Genomic DNA, 16,642 nt, shown 5'->3' on the forward strand with positions numbered 1-16,642 from the left:
CTGCCCCCTGGCTTCAGACAAACCCCATGGGGAAGGCTCCCAGGGCCACACACGAAGCAGAGAGATACAGGGAGGCAGGGGGCCGGCCGGCGTCTACCTCCGCCTTGGCTTCTTATGGGTCATGGGTATTTGGGGAATTGACTGCAACTCACTGGGCTCTGACTCCTGACACAGCAAATGGGCAAAAGCACGTGCCCTCCTACAGCAGAGCACAGACGCAGGAGGGGGACTGTTACTCTGCCTGCTTCAGTGGAAACGTCTGGGCCTCAGAATGGTTAAGATGTGCCCGTGGTCCCGGAACTGGTGGCCGGGAGAGCTGGTGTTGACCCTACACTGGCTCTGAGGCCTAATGTTCAAGGATGCTCTGTTGCCCCCCTCCCAGGGGTTACTGTGAAGATGGATGTATCAAAACAGAGGGAAGAGTCCAGGAAATTGTGAAGTGCCGTTTAAATGGCAAAGAGCTGCCCTCGCCCCCACTCCACCCACCCGAGGCCCACTGCCCTGCTCTGAGTCTGCAGCGTCTCAAAGAGAAGGCAGGGCCTACCTGGCTGGCCGGGAGCTCCTCGCCACTGCTCTCCGAGGACCCTCTGGCATTCTTCTCTGGACGTGCTGGGGCCAGGGTCTTGCTTCTGGCAGTTTTGGAGTCACTCTCCTTCTGAGGGGACAAGCAGACGGGTAGGGGAGAGAAGGTGTTAGCTGAGGGGGACCACAGCCGGTGAGCAATGACCCTCACACACACTGGCTGTCCACGGAAGGCAGCACGGCCCCTTACTACACGCACAGGAGGACAGCTGCCGGCTTGGCCTGCCCCATAGCCAGTGGAAACACAGGCTTCCATTCTGCGAACACCCCTTCCCCAGTGTACTCTTGAAAGGGACGCGCGAGTCAGACCCACTAACAGCTGAGGGCTGGAGTGCTGTTGGCCAGGCGTCTGAATGAGGACACAGCAGCCCAGGATGAGGTTGCAGAGGTGAGCCAGCGGCCCCAGCACAGCTCACATCTGGCTGCAACACCCCCAGGGAAAGGCAGGAGCCAGCTGGAGGTGGCCCAAGGCTGCCATCCCCTCCTGCCAGGCCAGGCATACACGAGGAAGGCTGGCTGGGCAGAAGCTGCTGTCGGGGGGCCAGAGGAGCAGGCACCGGGGGAAACCAGCTCAGGGGAGCCCAGGGCAGGGCAGGGCAGAGGCCCCTCTTCACTACTCAGCCCAGCACCAAAGTGGCTGAGCCACCTAGGTTGCCCGAATCCAATTTCTCAAGAGACACTAGAAGATCCCGAAAATGGTGTCACTTCCTAATCTTTAAATGGGTCAGCTACAACCCATGCTGCAACTGCCATGCCCCCATGTCCCCATGTGTTCCTTGCTAACAGAACCCCAACTCTGCTCTGGTAGTCTCTCTGCCCCCCACCGGGCTCTGAGGAGGGTGGCCCTTTCTCCCAGCCAATCACAGAACCACAAGACCCTTACCAATGAGCAGTTTGGGGTTGGTTGTTTTTTTTTTTTTTTTTTTTGGTCAGGGGAAGTACATGTCCTAGATCTGGACAAGGAGATAAGGGGTAAGGAGGTCAGCTGGGGGACTTCCTAGCTCTTCTGGAGGTGCTGCAGCCCTGCCCCGACAATGAGGCAGGTAGAGCATAAGAAACCGAGGTTACCAATGATGCCGAGCTGAATGGACCACCTTTAGAGCAGTGTTACCCCAAAACGTTGTACCCAAAAACAGGAGATGGCCAATCCCCTTTAAGCTCTTGCAGTTAGGTTTTCTCCTGAAGATTGAGATGTCCTGATACAGGAAACCACTTGAAACTTAAAAAACAAAAACACACCAAAATACTGCATGTCTAAACACGGCCGGGACCCTTGTGTCTTAGTCTGGCACTGAGGCCCCCCAAAAATGGTACTGGTAACGAGCAACTAGAAGTGAGTATTGCCTACAGGATGGCTGGCCTTTGTGGAACACACCTGACTTCACATTCTTTCCCCTTGGCAACCCCTCCCCTCGGGCCCCAGAGTGCCCAGCTCCACTTTTTTGTCTGGTGAACCCCTGGTCTTCCTTCAAGTTCTGCTCAATCATCTTTTGGCCTCTCAGAGACCTGTTCTCCCAGTTCCATCGGACAGAGCACTACCAGAATATTCCTCAATAATACAGCCACTTCATCTTGCCCTACTGACTACAAGTCCCATTGAGGGCAGGGCCAACATCTTTTATCCCTCTATGTCTACCAGCAAGAGAGGGCACTCGTAGTTGGTCTCGTGCATTGAAGGCAGAAGTCAGTGCTAGGAGTGCTCAACAGACTTCTTGGTACTTGTTTTACATGTGAAGAAAACAGGAATCTAAGAGGGGATGGGGCTCAGCCTGGCACAGCGATTCCCCTTAAGAAATGAAGATCTGGGGGCAGCTGGGTGGCGCAGTCGGTTAAGCATCTGACTTTGGCTCAGGTCATGATCTCATGGTCATGAGTTCGAGCCCTGCGTCAGGCCCTGTGCTGACAGGTCAGAGCCTGGAGCCTGCTTTGGATTCTGTGTCTCCCTCTGTCTCTGCCCAACCCACTCGCCTTCTGTCTCCGTCTCTCTCAAAAATAAACATACATTAAGAACAAAAAACCAAAAAAACAACACGAAGATCTGGCCACCCGAAGGGTACATTTCTACAAGGTCACAACTGGCTGCTGGAGCTGACAGGGACCGTGTTTCTAGATGGGGCAAGAGCTCTCCAGTTTGCCCTGGCTGCCACCACCCGCTACGGTCTCTCCTGACACCGAGGCTCGATGCTGGAAAACCAGGCCTATGTACATCATTCCAGCACATGTCTGAGCCCGAGAAGTCCTGGAGTTTGTCCCCCCTGGACTTCTACAGGACACAGCTGCTCCTGCTGCATTCTGCAAACAGAAGGAAGACCGTCCGGAAAAATAAGTTGGTTCCTCATTCCCTCCCTCTCTCCACTCCCCAGGCTTCACACCAGATGAGCTCCTCGTGGAGAGATGTACACGCCTACATGAGGGCCCAGGTGAGGGACGGGTCTCCCTCCAGCTCCCCAGGGGACGCATGGTACCTGCCTCCCAGTCCAAGCCTCCTCAAGACTCCCTGTGACATCATCTCTGGATTCTTGGCCTCGTTTACCTTGGCAGGAGTCGTTGGCCTAGGCTTCTGTGGGGCCGGTGTGTCCACTCGTGCTGGGGGAGCCTTGGTAGATTTAGGAGTGCCTGCGACACCTTTCGTCAGGGAGGCCTTGCTCTGGGGGGGGTTTACAGCAGGTTTCACCTAGAGACATGGAAGACAGCAGGTGGGATAAGCATCCGGGAGTCGCAGCCTCGATCTGGTCTTCGTTCCTCACCTGGCCCCGAACCCAAGTTCTGAGCGAGGAGTGGGTGGCGGTGGCTCAGAGGCCCCGCGTGGCAGCCGCCTCCTCGTTAGGCCTCACCTGGGCTGGTGCCGCCGCCGCCGCCTCCTCCTCCTCACTGTCAGACTCCTCCTCACTGCTGCTCTCCGAGTCCTCCTCTGGCTTCCTGGCCTGGGTGGCCACAGCTCCTGACTTCCCGGGGGAGACTGCTGCAGCCCCTTTCCTGGCGAACCCCTTGCCAGGGGCTGAGGCAGTTCTGACCTGGGGGGTCTTCCCCGAGGGCTTCGCCTGGAGTGAGAGAAACAGTCAGGGGAGGGAGTGAAAGGGACAGCACGGGGCTGCTCTCGGTCCTCCCCGGGCCTCACCTGAGCGGGGGCTCCCCCGTCACTGTCTGACTCCTCTTCGCTGCTCTCCGAGCCCTCCTGTGGGCCCCCGACTGGCCCCGGCTGGGCCTGGGCTGCCGTGGCCACTGCTTTCCCCAGAGCTGCCACAGACCCCTGGCCCCTCACTGAGACAGCATTGCTCTGGGGGGTTCTTGCTGTTGGCTTTACCTGAATCGTGAAGAGGTAAGTGTATTGGGGAAGGAAGTCGACAACAGGGTTCCACTTCGATTAAGCCCCACCCACGATGTGACCGTACGGAAGTCCCTTCCGCCCGGCGCAGGGCCCTTGTGCAGGAGGAGGCAACTGCTTGGTCCTCCTCTCCACCCCACCTCTGGCACCTCCCGGGGCTTCTGGTCCCCCTTGCCTTGGCCGGGGACTCCTGTTTGGCTTGAGCTGCTGCAGTAGCCACTTTTCCGGGAGCAGACGCTGCCCCTTTGGCTGAAGCTGTTCTGGTGGAAGCTGGGTTGGCTTTGGTCTGTGGGGTTTTCGCTGAGGTCTTCACCTGGAAGGAGAAACAGGGATGACAGAACGGACAAGGTGAGGTGCAGCAGGGTGGTTAGCCAAGAACACGGATTCTGGAGTCGGAGGCCCGAGCTTGGATTCTTGTTCCTCCATTTAATGGCTGTGTGAAGTTGGGCAAATCACTGACCTCACTGGGCCTCAGTTTCCCCCTCTGTAAAATGGAGGTCATAACAAGGCCCACCCACAGGGTTATTATGAGGATTAAATGACAGATTCATAATGTTTAATTAACATGGTGCCTGGCACATAATAAGCACTCCTGTAAACTTATTGTCGCGAGCACTTTTCTTAATGTTAGCTAAGTACAAGCCTACCCAGAGCACAGGTGTTTTCCAGGCCCCTTTTCAGCTAGGCAGCCATGAATTTAACTTTTGGCTAACAGAATGGAAGTTGAGTACACGACTCGACATCCTTACACATGCAAAAAACACGTGTCTTCTTCCTCCCAACTGGAAGAAATGCTGAGGTAACAGCTGGAGCTCAAGCAGCCATCTTAGTCTATGAGGAGGGAGCCGACACTCAGCATGGCAGAACAAGATAGAAAACCACTGTTGTTTCTTCCATTTCACCTAATCTTAGCGGCCGACACTCAGCATGGCAGAACAAGATAGAAAACCACTGTTGTTTCTTCCATTTCACCTAATCTTAGCGGCTATCCAGGTGATCCCCAAAAAGCCTGTTGGGGTATCCAAGCAAACACAGACTAGAGAGATGAGAGCAACAAAGAATAAAATCTCTGACTGTGAGATTGTTGATAAGAGTATGAAAGCAAAGCCTGCTGATGTAAAGTAGAATGAGGAATTTGACAGCCTGTCTAGGCCCCTGCCTCATTCAGAGAGGCCACCTAATCAGTGACATCCCCCACAGCCCAGCTTCCCTCATCCACACAAGACCAAGTGAAATTAAGAATCAGGACTTCAAGAAAGAAAACCCTCTAGAGCACAGACTGTGTCTGATAAAGGTCAAGGTGCTCATCAGCACCAAAAAGTCATCCTGAGGGGAGTAATGTGTTTACCTACATTTAAGAAAACAAAAGACACCAGGACAAAGTTGACCTAACAAGTCTCAGTAAACTTAAAAGGGCTGAAATCATACCAAATATGTTCTCCTGCCACAATGGGATTAAATTGGAAATCAACCACAAAAAGTAATCTGCATAGTCCCAGATATTTGGAAGTTAACCCACTTCTAAATAACCCATGGGTCAAAGAATAATAAAAAACCCAACATTTCAAAATTCATGGGATAAAGTTAATGCAGTCCTTACAGGGAAATTCACTGCATTAAACACTTACATTAGAAAAAAAGGAGAAGGACCCGGGTGGCCTCCAACTGCTTTTTTCTGCTCAGGTCATGATCTCACATTTTGTGAGATGAGTCCTGAGTAGGGTGTAGGGCTTCATGATGTCAGTGGGGAGCGGGGGGGGGGGGGGGGGGGGGGTATGTGTGTGTTCCACTAGCCTGCTTAGGATTTTATCTCCCTAACCAGCCCCCCCACCCTCTTGTGTGCGCTCTCTCAAAATAAATACGTAAATAAATTTTAAAAAAGTAAGAAAAAGAGAAAAGAAAAACAAGAGCTACAATAAACAATTAAAGATTCCGCCTTGGGGTGCCTGGGTGGCTCAGTAGGTTGAGCTTCCGACTCTGGCTCAGGTCATGATCTCACTCACGGTTTCTGAGTTCAAGCCCCACATCGGGCTCGCTGCTGTCAGCACAGAGCCTGCTTCAGATCCTCTGTCCCTCTCTCTGTCCTTCTCTCGCTTGTGCACTCTCAAAAATAAATGCACATCTTAAGAAGCTAGAAAGAAAGAGCAAATCAAACCCAAAAGAAGGAGTAATAAAAATAAAGATCAAAGCAGATGGGGTTAAGTCTCCAGCTCTTGATTTCAGCTCAAGTCATGATCTCACAGTTGTGAGATTAAGCCTGTATCGGGCTCCTCCTTGCTGGGCATGGAGCCTTTTTAAGGTTCTCTCCTCCCTCTGCCCCTCCTGCCCCCCACTTTCTCTTAAAATATACATATATATATATATATATATATATATATACACACACACACACACACACATATGAGTGGAAATTAACGAAATAAAAACCACAAAATAAATCAATGGAACCACAAGTTGTTTCTTTGAAAAGAACAACAAAATTGGTAAGTCTTTAGCTAGGCTGACCAAGAAATAGAAAACACAAATTACCGAAAATTAGGAAGAAGGCAGGACATCACTATAGACGCTATGGAAATTAAAAAGAATTATAGGGAATATTATGAACAAATTTATGCCACCAAATTAGACAATGGAGATGAAAACACACAAGTTTCTAGAAAGGCAGAAATTATTAACTGTGCACAAAATCACTAAAAGGTACAAAATAGAACTGACTCAAGAAGAATGAAAACCTGAATAGACCAATAGTCAATTTTCAAAATTGATTCAGTAATTAAAAATCTTCAGGGCACCTAGGTGACTCAGTTGGTTAAGCGTCCAACTTCGGCTCAGGTCATGATCTCACAGTTCTTGAGTTTGAGCCCCACACTGGGCTCGCTGCTGTTACCGAAGATCCGGCTTTGGATCCCCTGTCCCCAGCTCTCTCTGCCCCTCTTCCCCGCTTGCATGCTCTCTCCCAAAAATAAACACTAAAAAACCAAAAAATCTTCCACACACAAAAAATACAGGCCCAGATGGCTGTATTGGTGAATTCTACTAAGGAAGAAATAATACCAATCCAACATAAACCCTCAGAAAACAAAGGAGAGAATACCACCCAACTTACTTTCTGAGGCCAGTTATCAGGGCGATACCAAAGCCAGGCTAAGACATCACATGAAATTTACAGACTAGTATTCCTTATGGATATAAACACAAAAACCCTTAACAAATGATGAGCAAACCAAATCCGGCAAGAAAAAGGAGTATACACCATGACCAAGTGGGATTTATCACAAAAACAAAAGGTTGATTTAACACCTGAAAACCAACTAAGCGTAACACACTGCATTAATAGAACAAAGGAAAAAACCAGTAAGATCACTTCAACAGAAAAAAGCATTTGACAAAAATTCAACTAATAAAAACTCTCAACAAACTAGGAATAGAAAAGAGCTTGGGGCACCTGGCTGGCTTGGTCAGTAGAACATGTGACTCTTGACCTCGGGGTTATGGATTCGAGCCCCATGAGGGTGTAGAGATTACTTAAAGATAAAATCTTTAAAAAAAAGAAAAAGAAAAGAACTTTCTCATCCTGATAAAGGGAATCTTTGAAAAATTTATAGCCGACATCCTATTAAACAGTGAAAGACTGAGTGCTGTGCCCTAAATTAAAAACAAGGCAAAGGTGTCTGCTCTCACCACTGCTATTCACCATTGTACTGGAGGTTCTAGCCAGTGCAGTAAGACAAGAAAAAGAAATAAAAGCCGTCTAGATTGAAGAGGAAAAAGTGAAGCTGTCCTTATTCACAGACAACAAGATCTGTATATAAAAAAACCCTAGGGAATCTATAAAAGCCATGAAAATTGATAAGCAAATGTAACGTCATCACAGGACGGAAGATCAACATACAAGGCAAGGTCAGACTCCAAAGGCACTCTACCACTCACGCAGCCATTCCTCACACTCTGACTGACCAGCTCTCCCACCCTTCTCACACAAAGGCTCTCTTCCTATAGCATTTCAACCGAGAATCACCTCCTTCCTTGGTCTTTGGCACATCTGGTTTTCCAGAACCAATCCTGTCTTTGTTACGTTATTTTGAACCTCAGCTCTCACATAGATGGTTTCCTTTGAGCTGGGTGAGGTCTCTGAGCAGACCAGCGACTACGTGTCTCACTTCTGACCCCAGCTACACTGAACAGTGTGGAACCCACTTAGTATGTACAGACGGCATTTTGAGAGTGAGGCCACACAAGTATTATTTCATTTAATCCTCCTAACCCCGTAACAGGGGCTTAATGAGCCTTATCCTTCAGACAAGATTCCCATCAGACCCGCCGGTCTCAGTGGGGGCAATTCAGGCCTCTTGAAATTAGGCAAGGCACCATCTCCTGACAGGGCACCAGGCTAGAAGGCTGGGCCCCTAGAGAGGGATTAGCCGCTTTGTTTTGCACCTTGGGAGGAAGTAAGGCCCCACAACATAATCATGTCTGTGGTTGGAAAAGTTTGGGCCAAAATGTAGCGGGAGGAAGCATAAAAGGCAAAGGTTTTTGAGGCGGGCACGCTGGGGCGCAGGCCCAGCTGACCCTCATTGGCTTGCTGAGCTGAGGCTGGTCAGCAAACAACTCTTCTAAGCTCTAATTTCCTCCTCCAGAAACGAAAGCAAATGAACACCTATCTAATGGTATTGGTGGGAGGTTCAGATGGGGAGACAAATACTTAGGCGATGGGCACAGTGAAACTTTTCAGGCGTTGGTCTGGAATGTGTCTGCAGCGTGGAAACGGGACAAGAGCTGGTGGGCTGGGACTCCAACAGGGCCCACACGCACCTGTCAAATCACAGGGGAATCACAGGACCCTGGGTCCCACAAGGCAACTGTGAGAGGGGGACAAAAGAAAATCCCATAGAAAACACGTGCTCTGGTACAGGGAAAATAGAAATGACTAATTTGTGAGTGGTTATTGGGGGGGAAAAAAAGAGCGACAATTACAAATAAACCATGGGTGAGCATGAGGTGTGAGCCATCTTCACTTTTCCCAGCTTAACTCTTCCAGGCTGGGAGGGGACTCCTGATTCTGTTCCCCATCAGCCTGGCCCACCCTCAGGGAGGCAGAGGAGTGAGCTTGCTGTGTGCACAGGGCCCTTGCTGGGTACGGTAGGTGAGATCTCATTAAATTCTCAACCCTGTGACAGCTAATTTCCAATTTACAGAAGAGTCAATAAAGGCCCTGATAGGTAGGAATCAATTGGTAGGAAATGGGGCCAGGACTTGAACCCAGGCAGTCTGGCTCCAAGCCCCCCTGCTCTGTCTGCCACTGCATCATTTCCCCCAGCGATCCCACCAAAATGCTCTGCTCGGGGCAGCTCCCTCAGGCCAGGCACTCTCCCACCCTCCGGGCACAGGCAGGATTCTTTGCCTGGAACACTCCATTTCCCCTGGCCAGATCTTTCAAGCCTACAATTCCAATGCCACTTCCTCCAGGAGGCCTTCCCTCCGGGGAAACCCCGAGACGCTACCACCTGCAGTGCTGTAACCCAGGTACGTGATCTATTTTCCACCTCATCACATTATGCTGGACTAGCCTGTGTGCACAAACACGCCCCCATCTAGACTGGGAAATCCCTGAGGGAGACAGGGCAGCACCAGGCAGAGGAGCGCTCCACAGAGCTTGTGGGTGGCATAAGGAGTCTCAATGGGAGCTGAGAAGGCCACAGGGGAGACTACACCTCTGACAGGGGAGGAGACCGAGGGAAAAGTGGGGAACCAGGCTGAGTTGAGGCTGCCCTTGAGGCTTCTGCACAGCCAGGGGCAAGCCCAGCCCAGAAAAGCCCCTCCTCAGCCCTGCCCCGGGCCCTGGTGTGGGTGGGATGGGCTGGCTCTTCCCAGGCCTCACCTGGGCTGGGGCTGCAGTCACCTCCTCACTGTCTGATTCCTCCTCACTGCTCTCTGAATCTTCCTGAACCTCAGCTTTAGCCGGGGCTGTTGCAGGCCCTGCCTTCCCAGCGGGTACTGGGACAGCCCCTTGGCCCGAGGACCCCTTGGTGGGTGCAGAGGCAGCTTTCACCGGGACGCTTTTACCCGCAGACTTTGCCTGGAATGACAAGGAAGAGACACGTATCTCAGGAGGTCAAAGGGCGATGAGAGGACTAGCCCCGAATCTGCCAGACCAACTTGGCCTCACCTGTCCTGCTGGTGGGGCAGGAGTGGTCTCCTCCTCACTCTCCGACTCCTCGCTGCTTGAAGAGGCCTCGGGCCTCTGGGCGCCCCTGGCCAGAGCTGGGGATGAGGCGCAGGCTGGAGAGGATGCGGCTCCTGCCTTCCAAGGGGCCGGCGTGCCCACTCGCACCGGGGGAAACTTGGCAGGTGCAGGGGTAACGGGGGTGCCCTTCTTTGGAGGGGCCTGGGTCTGGGGTGTTTTCATAGCTGGTTTTGCCTGAGAGGAAGAAGTCAGAAGCTAAAGAAGGAGCCTGAGCTCAGAGCCCCCATCTGTTCTGGGGCGGAGCCCCGCCGCCATGCCTCCCCACAGCTCCCCGGGGAGCCGACGGGTGCCAGTGGCTCAGGTCAGGCCGTGGGGCAGCCCCTCCCGGGCCCACCTGGGCTGGAGCCACGGCTGCAGGCGCCTCCTCTTCACTGTCTGACTCCTCCTCACTGCTCTCTGACTCGTCCTTGCACTTTTCGGCCTTGCCCTGGGTGGCTGCAGGCCCTGCCTTCTGAGGGGGCCCCGTGGCAGGACGTGAGGCAGCTGTGACCTGGATGATCTTCCCCGAGGACTTTGCCTGCAGAGAGAGACGCACAGGATCAGGGGAGGGAGCACAAAGTATGGCTGTGTGCAGAGACACCAGAAACCAAGAGGGCAAACAGAGTCAGCGTGTGGGTGTGGGGTGGGGGGGGGGGTGGCTCCTGACACTGAGGGGGAAGGAAGAAACTTACAGGCAGGAGCCTCACCTGGGCCGGCGCCTCCCCCTCACTGTCTGATTCCTCCTCGCTGCTGCTCCCTGAGTCCTCCTCCTGCTTCCCTGCTTGGGTGGCTGCAGGCCCTGCCTTCTGAGGGGGCCCCTTCACGGGACCGGAGGCTGCTCTGACCTGGGAGTTTTGCCCCAAGGGCTTTGCCTGGAGTAGCAAAAGACAGGATCAGGGCAGGAGCCCACAGGAGACTAGCCGTGAGGGAAGACCAGGTGAGGAGAGCAAATGCAGGGCACGGGACCCAAGGTGTGGAAGGGGAGGACAAGCCGACAGCCAGGCTCTCCAGAACGGGGCAGACCGCGCCGTTGCGGGGCGTCCTGCAGCCTCACCTGAACAGGGCTCGTGGCTAGGGGCACGGCTGCTGGCGCCTCCCCCTCGCTGTCGGACTCCTCAGTGCTGCTCTCTGGGTCTTCTTCCCCCTTCCCCTTCCCCTTCCCCACCTGAGCCTGGGCAGCTGTAGGCCCTGCCTTGCCAGGGGGCACTGGAGGGGCCCCTTTCCTAGGGGACTCCTTGGCAGAGGCTGCGGCAGCTTTGACCTGGGGGGTCTTCCCTGAAGGCTTCACCTGGAGGGAGACAAGCAGAATCGGGAGGGAGCACAAGGGTGGACGTGAGGAGACACAAGAGGCCGGACAGGGCAAAGGACGCCACGCACACCGCAGGGGAGAAGGGGTAGGGCTCCAAGCGTGTCTAGGGCCCTGGCAGACAGAGAGTGGAACCGGTCCTCAGAAGGCCTCCTGCGGAGGGGCACGGCTTCATGGACTCTCCCTCCCCAGGCCTCACCTGAAGTGGTGTCTTGGCAGCTGGCGGCTCCTCCTCGCTGTCAGACTCCTCCTCACTGCTGCTCTCTGAATCCTCCTCTGGCTTCCCTGACTTGGCCCGGGCAGCTGCAGGCCCTGTCCTCCCAGGGGGTGCTGGGGTGGCCCCTTTCCCAGAGGTCCCCTTAACGGGGCCCGAGGCGGCCCTGGCCTGGACAATTTTCTCCGAGGCCTTCGCCTAGTAAGAGAGAAAGGGAGGTTTTGTTGCCCTCCTCACCCTCCAGTGTGCCATCAGGACGAAGCCTAGGCCTTAGCTGGGGCTCACAAGAGCCCCCTGTGCTTCTCACTCTCCACCTGGACCGGGGCTCAGGCCCGGCCCGACAGCTTCTCTCTCGCTCCCGGGGCCTTTGCAGCCTTGCCCAGCTCACTTGGCCACTGCTGCCTCCTCCTCTAGGTCCGAGATACACACCAGTTCCTCGTGGCAGTTCTCCCCGACACCCCTGCACCGCTCCCAGAGTCACCCACACACAGGCATCAGAGAGAGGCTCCCTCGGCTGGGGTCCCGTCAGCGGGTGAGCCCTGAGAGCACAGGCTCCACGGCTGGCGTGGTCGACCACTGTACTCCAGGTCACAATTCTCTCTCCCACTGCCACATCAGGGCCCGGGCACTTGCCGTGCTCCCCAGCAGAACGACCGTTGTCCAAATGTCCACGTGGCACACACCCCCGCCCTGCTCCTTCAGGCCCGCAACATCTCTGTAAGGCCTTCCCTAAGCCACTGTTTTAATGACCATTCCTACAGCCCGCCCCCCGCCCCCTTACCTTCCTCATTTCTACCCGGCAAGATGAACTTTATTTTACTTATTGTATCTCTCCTTTACCATCCGGCCCTGGGCTGGGACCTCCACTCCTGGGCCTCACCGGGCCAGCTTCGGGGCCTTTTACCACCACTGTCTGATGCTTCCTCCTCCTGGTTCTCCGACTCCAATAGCTTCCCAGCCCCTCTGCTTTCCCTTCAGATGCACCCAGAGTCTTGGCCACCCAGCCCAGAGGAGTGGGTCCCGGCAGATGGAAGGTAAAGATTCCTGTTAGCTAAGAAGCCATGATCTGGCTGAAGAAGCCAGAGGACTAGGCAATTAAAACTTAAGTCCCTTCACAATAGGACCGGCTGGCCATATCCCATTCTCGAGACAGGGAAACTGAGGTAAAGGGGAGTTGCTGACAGAGAGGAGGGTGCAAGGCCACCCTGTGGGAAGTAGCTCTTCCAGGCTGCGGTTCACACAAGAAGGCAATTTCCATAGGGGACTGACAAGCCCAGCTGCCCTTGTCCTTCATTTTCATACCCCCACCTCCTGCTCCCCAAACCCCAAGGTCAGTCTTATCTGGCAGAGGAGACCAGGTGCTCCTTATATAGCCATTCAGCAGCCTCCGGGGGACCTGAGGACGCCGAGGAGTGGTCTGCCCCCAGGACTCACCTGGTGGGGCGGCTCCAAAGGGGCCCCCTCCTCACTCTCAGACGACTCCTCACTGCTCTCCGAGTCCTCTTCTGGCTTCTTGGCCTTGCTGGCTAGGGTCAGGGCACCTCCTCTGACTTGGGGTGTCACATCCCCTGCCTTCCCAGGGGTTGGGGCTGCCCCTCTCCCTAGGGAGTCCTTGGCAGGGGCTGGTGAGGTTTTGACCTGGGGTGGTTTTACTGAAGGTTTCACCTGGAACAAGAGGATGCAATTAGAGAAGAAATAATAATCTTTGCCTCTGAGGGCTATGAGAGGCTTCATGGTTTACAAACCCCTTTCCTAACATCATCCAATTCTCAAAGAACTCTGAGTCAGATGCTATCTTTACACCCATTTTCCAGAGAGGGACAAGAAGCTCAGGGAGGTTAAGTCACTCAAGACCAATACTAAGGGCAAAGTCATGACTAGAACCCATGTCTGTGTCGCCTTGGGGGCAGAACTCCCATCCACTATGCTCCCCTGCTGCCTGGCACACAGGGGCAGCCTCTCTCAACCAGAAGGCCCACCCTATCTGCCCCTTCAACTACAGGGGTATCCGATCATGGCAGCCTTCCCAGGGGCTGGGAGGCCAGGATCTGAATGCCAGTCTTGCCGAGGTACCCTGGGCACATTCCTTTCCTCCATGGGCTCTTTCTTAGACTTCTAAAATTCTGACGTTCCTAAGGCAGGCAGTGCCCTACCTCCACATCTGTCATCAGGTAGATTTCACCTGACCCTGGGTTTCTGGGGCAGCCATCTCCTCAATCGCAAACTCCTCGCTGCTGCCAGGGCCCTGTGCTGGCCTCTGGCCCCCCAAGGCTGTGTGTTTGGCTGCTGGTTTCCCAGGGCCAAGTAGGAACGGGAGCCTGGGTGCTCTTATGGCTGTACCCAGTGCCTGAAAGTGGGGATGGACGTGGGAAGAGGATAGGCCTTGGGTAGATGGGAGGAAGGTCTCCACCTTCACAGGTTACTGGGTGAGGCAGGAGGTGAGAAGTACTCCAGGCACCCCAGGGATGTGGCCCCTGCCTACCTCTGATCTCCTCTTAATTAAGGCACTTTCACCTCATTCACATTCTTGTTAGGGCCCCTCAGGGCTCTCTACATTCTCCCTTTATAGTAACCATGAGCACTGCGGTCAGACTTCTGAGGGACCCCCCCACCTCCCATGTCCCCATAGCAGCAGCAATCATGCACCTTGTGCTGCCAAGGCCCGGCTGCACAATAAGGAAGGACTTCCGGGTCACAGTTCAGAGCAGAGATGAGGCCACAGACCAAGACCTGACCGTCTCTGACCAAGCGCCCAGGCCTGGCATCCACCCAGAACCACTCAGCAGCCTCGTCCAACTCACCCAGACCACACCGCAGGACGGCCACCCGCCTGCCCCTGGGCTCATGCAGCTCTTTCTGCTTGAACCCTGCCCCCACATCCCTTCCTGGAGAATCCCCTGTGCGTCAAGGCCCTGCTCCAGTGCCACCTCTCCCAGGAAGCCTTCCCTGGTCTCACAGGCTGCACGGCGTCTCTCCCCCACAACCCTAGACCTTTTTCACACCCGCGGTGTGATGACAGCATCTGGTTCTGCTCCCCAGGCCTCAGCCTTTCCAGCTCCCGGTCACCCCGAAACACTTGCTCGGTTGATTTGGCCCCGCTGGTGTGCGAAGCCCCGGCCAGGCCCCTGGGAGGGTTAGAGGTTTGCAGAGGCAGCTCCTGAGGACGGGTGGCAATTACCTCCACATATGTCTCATCGCTCGAGGTGGAGGTCTCCTCGCTGGAGCTGTCAGCCTGGCTGGCCGATGCCATTCCTGGGGGACGAAGCAGGAGAGGACTGAGGGCCTGCCCTTCCGGACTCCCCTCCCCGGCTCTCTGCCAGGCCAGGAAATGAGACGCAGGTGCCTGTGCTCGCTTCCCGAGTGCGGACCTTCAGCCCCACCTACCTTGAAGCCCCACAGCTGAGGCACGTGCCACTCGTACGCTTGTGTTGCCCACACCTCTGTGACCCCGGGAAGGCTCATGCTAGGTCCTACCACACACAAGCCACCGTCTGCTAGTCCGGGCATCTCCTTCCATCATCACACTGAGGCAGGCAGGGCAAACGTCTATTTCACACGAGAAACTGGAGCGAACCCAGGCCTCGGTTTAGCCTCAGCCTCCGCAGTGGGCCCTGTACCCAGCTGAGAGCAATAAACCAGAAAATGCTCCACCATCACCTGGGCTGCTCAAACTCTCTTAGCAAAGCCTGACATGTCCCTGTAGCAGACCCTCCCTTATTGGGGTGCCGCGGGACCTTACTGCCATGGAGACAGACCTCTAAATTCCAGAACGTCCCAGAGCTTGACAAAGCAGTGCCGGGCCTGCCTCCCCCGCCCAAACTCAGGGGGCTTGACGTCTACAAGTTGGGGACGCTCACCAGGCTTGGCCGTGGTTCTGAGGGCCTGGACACTGCCCTCCTCCTCAGTTTCTGAGGCCAGGATGGTATTCGCTGAAGGCCCTGCTGACTTCTTAGGTGACCTCCCAGACAGAAGGTGGGCCATCGCCTTCCCAGCGGCAGGATGCGGTGTGGAGTTCACCACCTTGCCGGCCTTCTTGGTCTTTGCCTACAAAGGACGGGGGTGACAGACATGCTGGGTGTGGCCTGGTGAATGACCAGCACAGACCGCTTCCCAGGCGTAGGAGTTCGGACAGATTACCTCCCTTGGTCTGTTTCTTCACCTTTAAGATGGGGCTGAGAACGGTACCTCCCCTCACAGAGGCACGGAGAAAACCAAATTACAGCTCTTGGGACCCAGGAGTTACTGGCTAAGCGATAACTGGCAGCCTGCTGCGGCCGTCCTCACTACCTCGTGCTGTAGTTGGCGCTCCAGGTATCTCAGGGACCTGTGCTTTACACGTCTGTGATGCTGCTTTGTGGACTACCAGCAACGGTATTCTACCTTCTCAGGAGCTGCAGTCTAGAAAATGGTTTTCCAGCTTTCAGACCCACAGGCGTCTTACTCACTGTGGTGCCCCCACTGCCTCCCACGGTCCCTGGAAAGTAACTGGATCAGTAACAGGCCGCTGGCTGAACAGGTGAATGCACGGATGAAGGAGGAAAGAAATTGTTACAGGTGCATGATGTGCCCAGCGGCCCAAAGCAGTGGGGCATCACCTCCATTTTACAGAAAAGGAAACTGAGGCCCAGAGAGGTAAAGGAGTCACCAGGATCACACAGCTGGTGATAAAGGCCCAGAACTGAATCCAGGTTGGGTAACTGCTCACAACCCTATCCTTCTCTGACACAGGGGACTGTCCCCCTACAGGGCACGTAACTCCCAAAGGGCGACAGCTTGGAGGTGGTCCTACTCACCCTGGCTTTTTCTTTCGTGCCTGATGGCACAACTGCCCCCGGAACCGAGGAGTTGGTGGGCGCCAGTCTCGGGGCTGCAAGACACAGACACCCACTGCATGAACCAGATGAGCTTTTTTTTCTCATTTAAGAACAGCCAACAGGTTTCAGCTCACCTAACGATTCAATTGGTATGGCTGTGCCTGGTGCTGGCCTGAGC

At 54.6% G+C, this 16,642-nt stretch overlaps 1 protein-coding gene across 4 annotated transcripts in view; it reads right to left on the bottom strand.

The window, feature by feature from the left end:
* The window catches only part of TCOF1 (treacle ribosome biogenesis factor 1), a 38,476-nt gene that overhangs the window by 13,896 nt on the left and 7,938 nt on the right, over positions 1 to 16,642 (bottom strand). For 3 of the 4 annotated variants that reach the window (XM_032594371.1, XM_030329369.1, XM_030329354.1), the window contains exons 4-18: positions 16,444 to 16,517; positions 15,508 to 15,694; positions 14,829 to 14,902; positions 13,085 to 13,315; positions 11,636 to 11,848; positions 11,185 to 11,418; positions 10,838 to 11,002; positions 10,486 to 10,668; positions 10,074 to 10,325; positions 9,786 to 9,983; positions 4,083 to 4,220; positions 3,701 to 3,886; positions 3,417 to 3,623; positions 3,116 to 3,256; positions 545 to 655 (exon numbers count right to left, since the gene is read on the bottom strand). In XM_032594371.1, coding sequence (XP_032450262.1) covers positions 545 to 655; positions 3,116 to 3,256; positions 3,417 to 3,623; positions 3,701 to 3,886; positions 4,083 to 4,220; positions 9,786 to 9,983; positions 10,074 to 10,325; positions 10,486 to 10,668; positions 10,838 to 11,002; positions 11,185 to 11,418; positions 11,636 to 11,848; positions 13,085 to 13,315; positions 14,829 to 14,902; positions 15,508 to 15,694; positions 16,444 to 16,517 — 2,594 coding nt within the window. The remainder of the gene's footprint in view (positions 1 to 544; positions 656 to 3,115; positions 3,257 to 3,416; positions 3,624 to 3,700; positions 3,887 to 4,082; positions 4,221 to 9,785; positions 9,984 to 10,073; positions 10,326 to 10,485; positions 10,669 to 10,837; positions 11,003 to 11,184; positions 11,419 to 11,635; positions 11,849 to 13,084; positions 13,316 to 14,828; positions 14,903 to 15,507; positions 15,695 to 16,443; positions 16,518 to 16,642) is intronic. The other variant, XM_030329361.1, reaches the window with a different exon arrangement.

The sequence above is a fragment of the Lynx canadensis genome, chromosome A1, assembly GCF_007474595.2.
Source record: "Lynx canadensis isolate LIC74 chromosome A1, mLynCan4.pri.v2, whole genome shotgun sequence".
NCBI classification, from domain to species: domain Eukaryota; kingdom Metazoa; phylum Chordata; class Mammalia; order Carnivora; family Felidae; genus Lynx; species Lynx canadensis.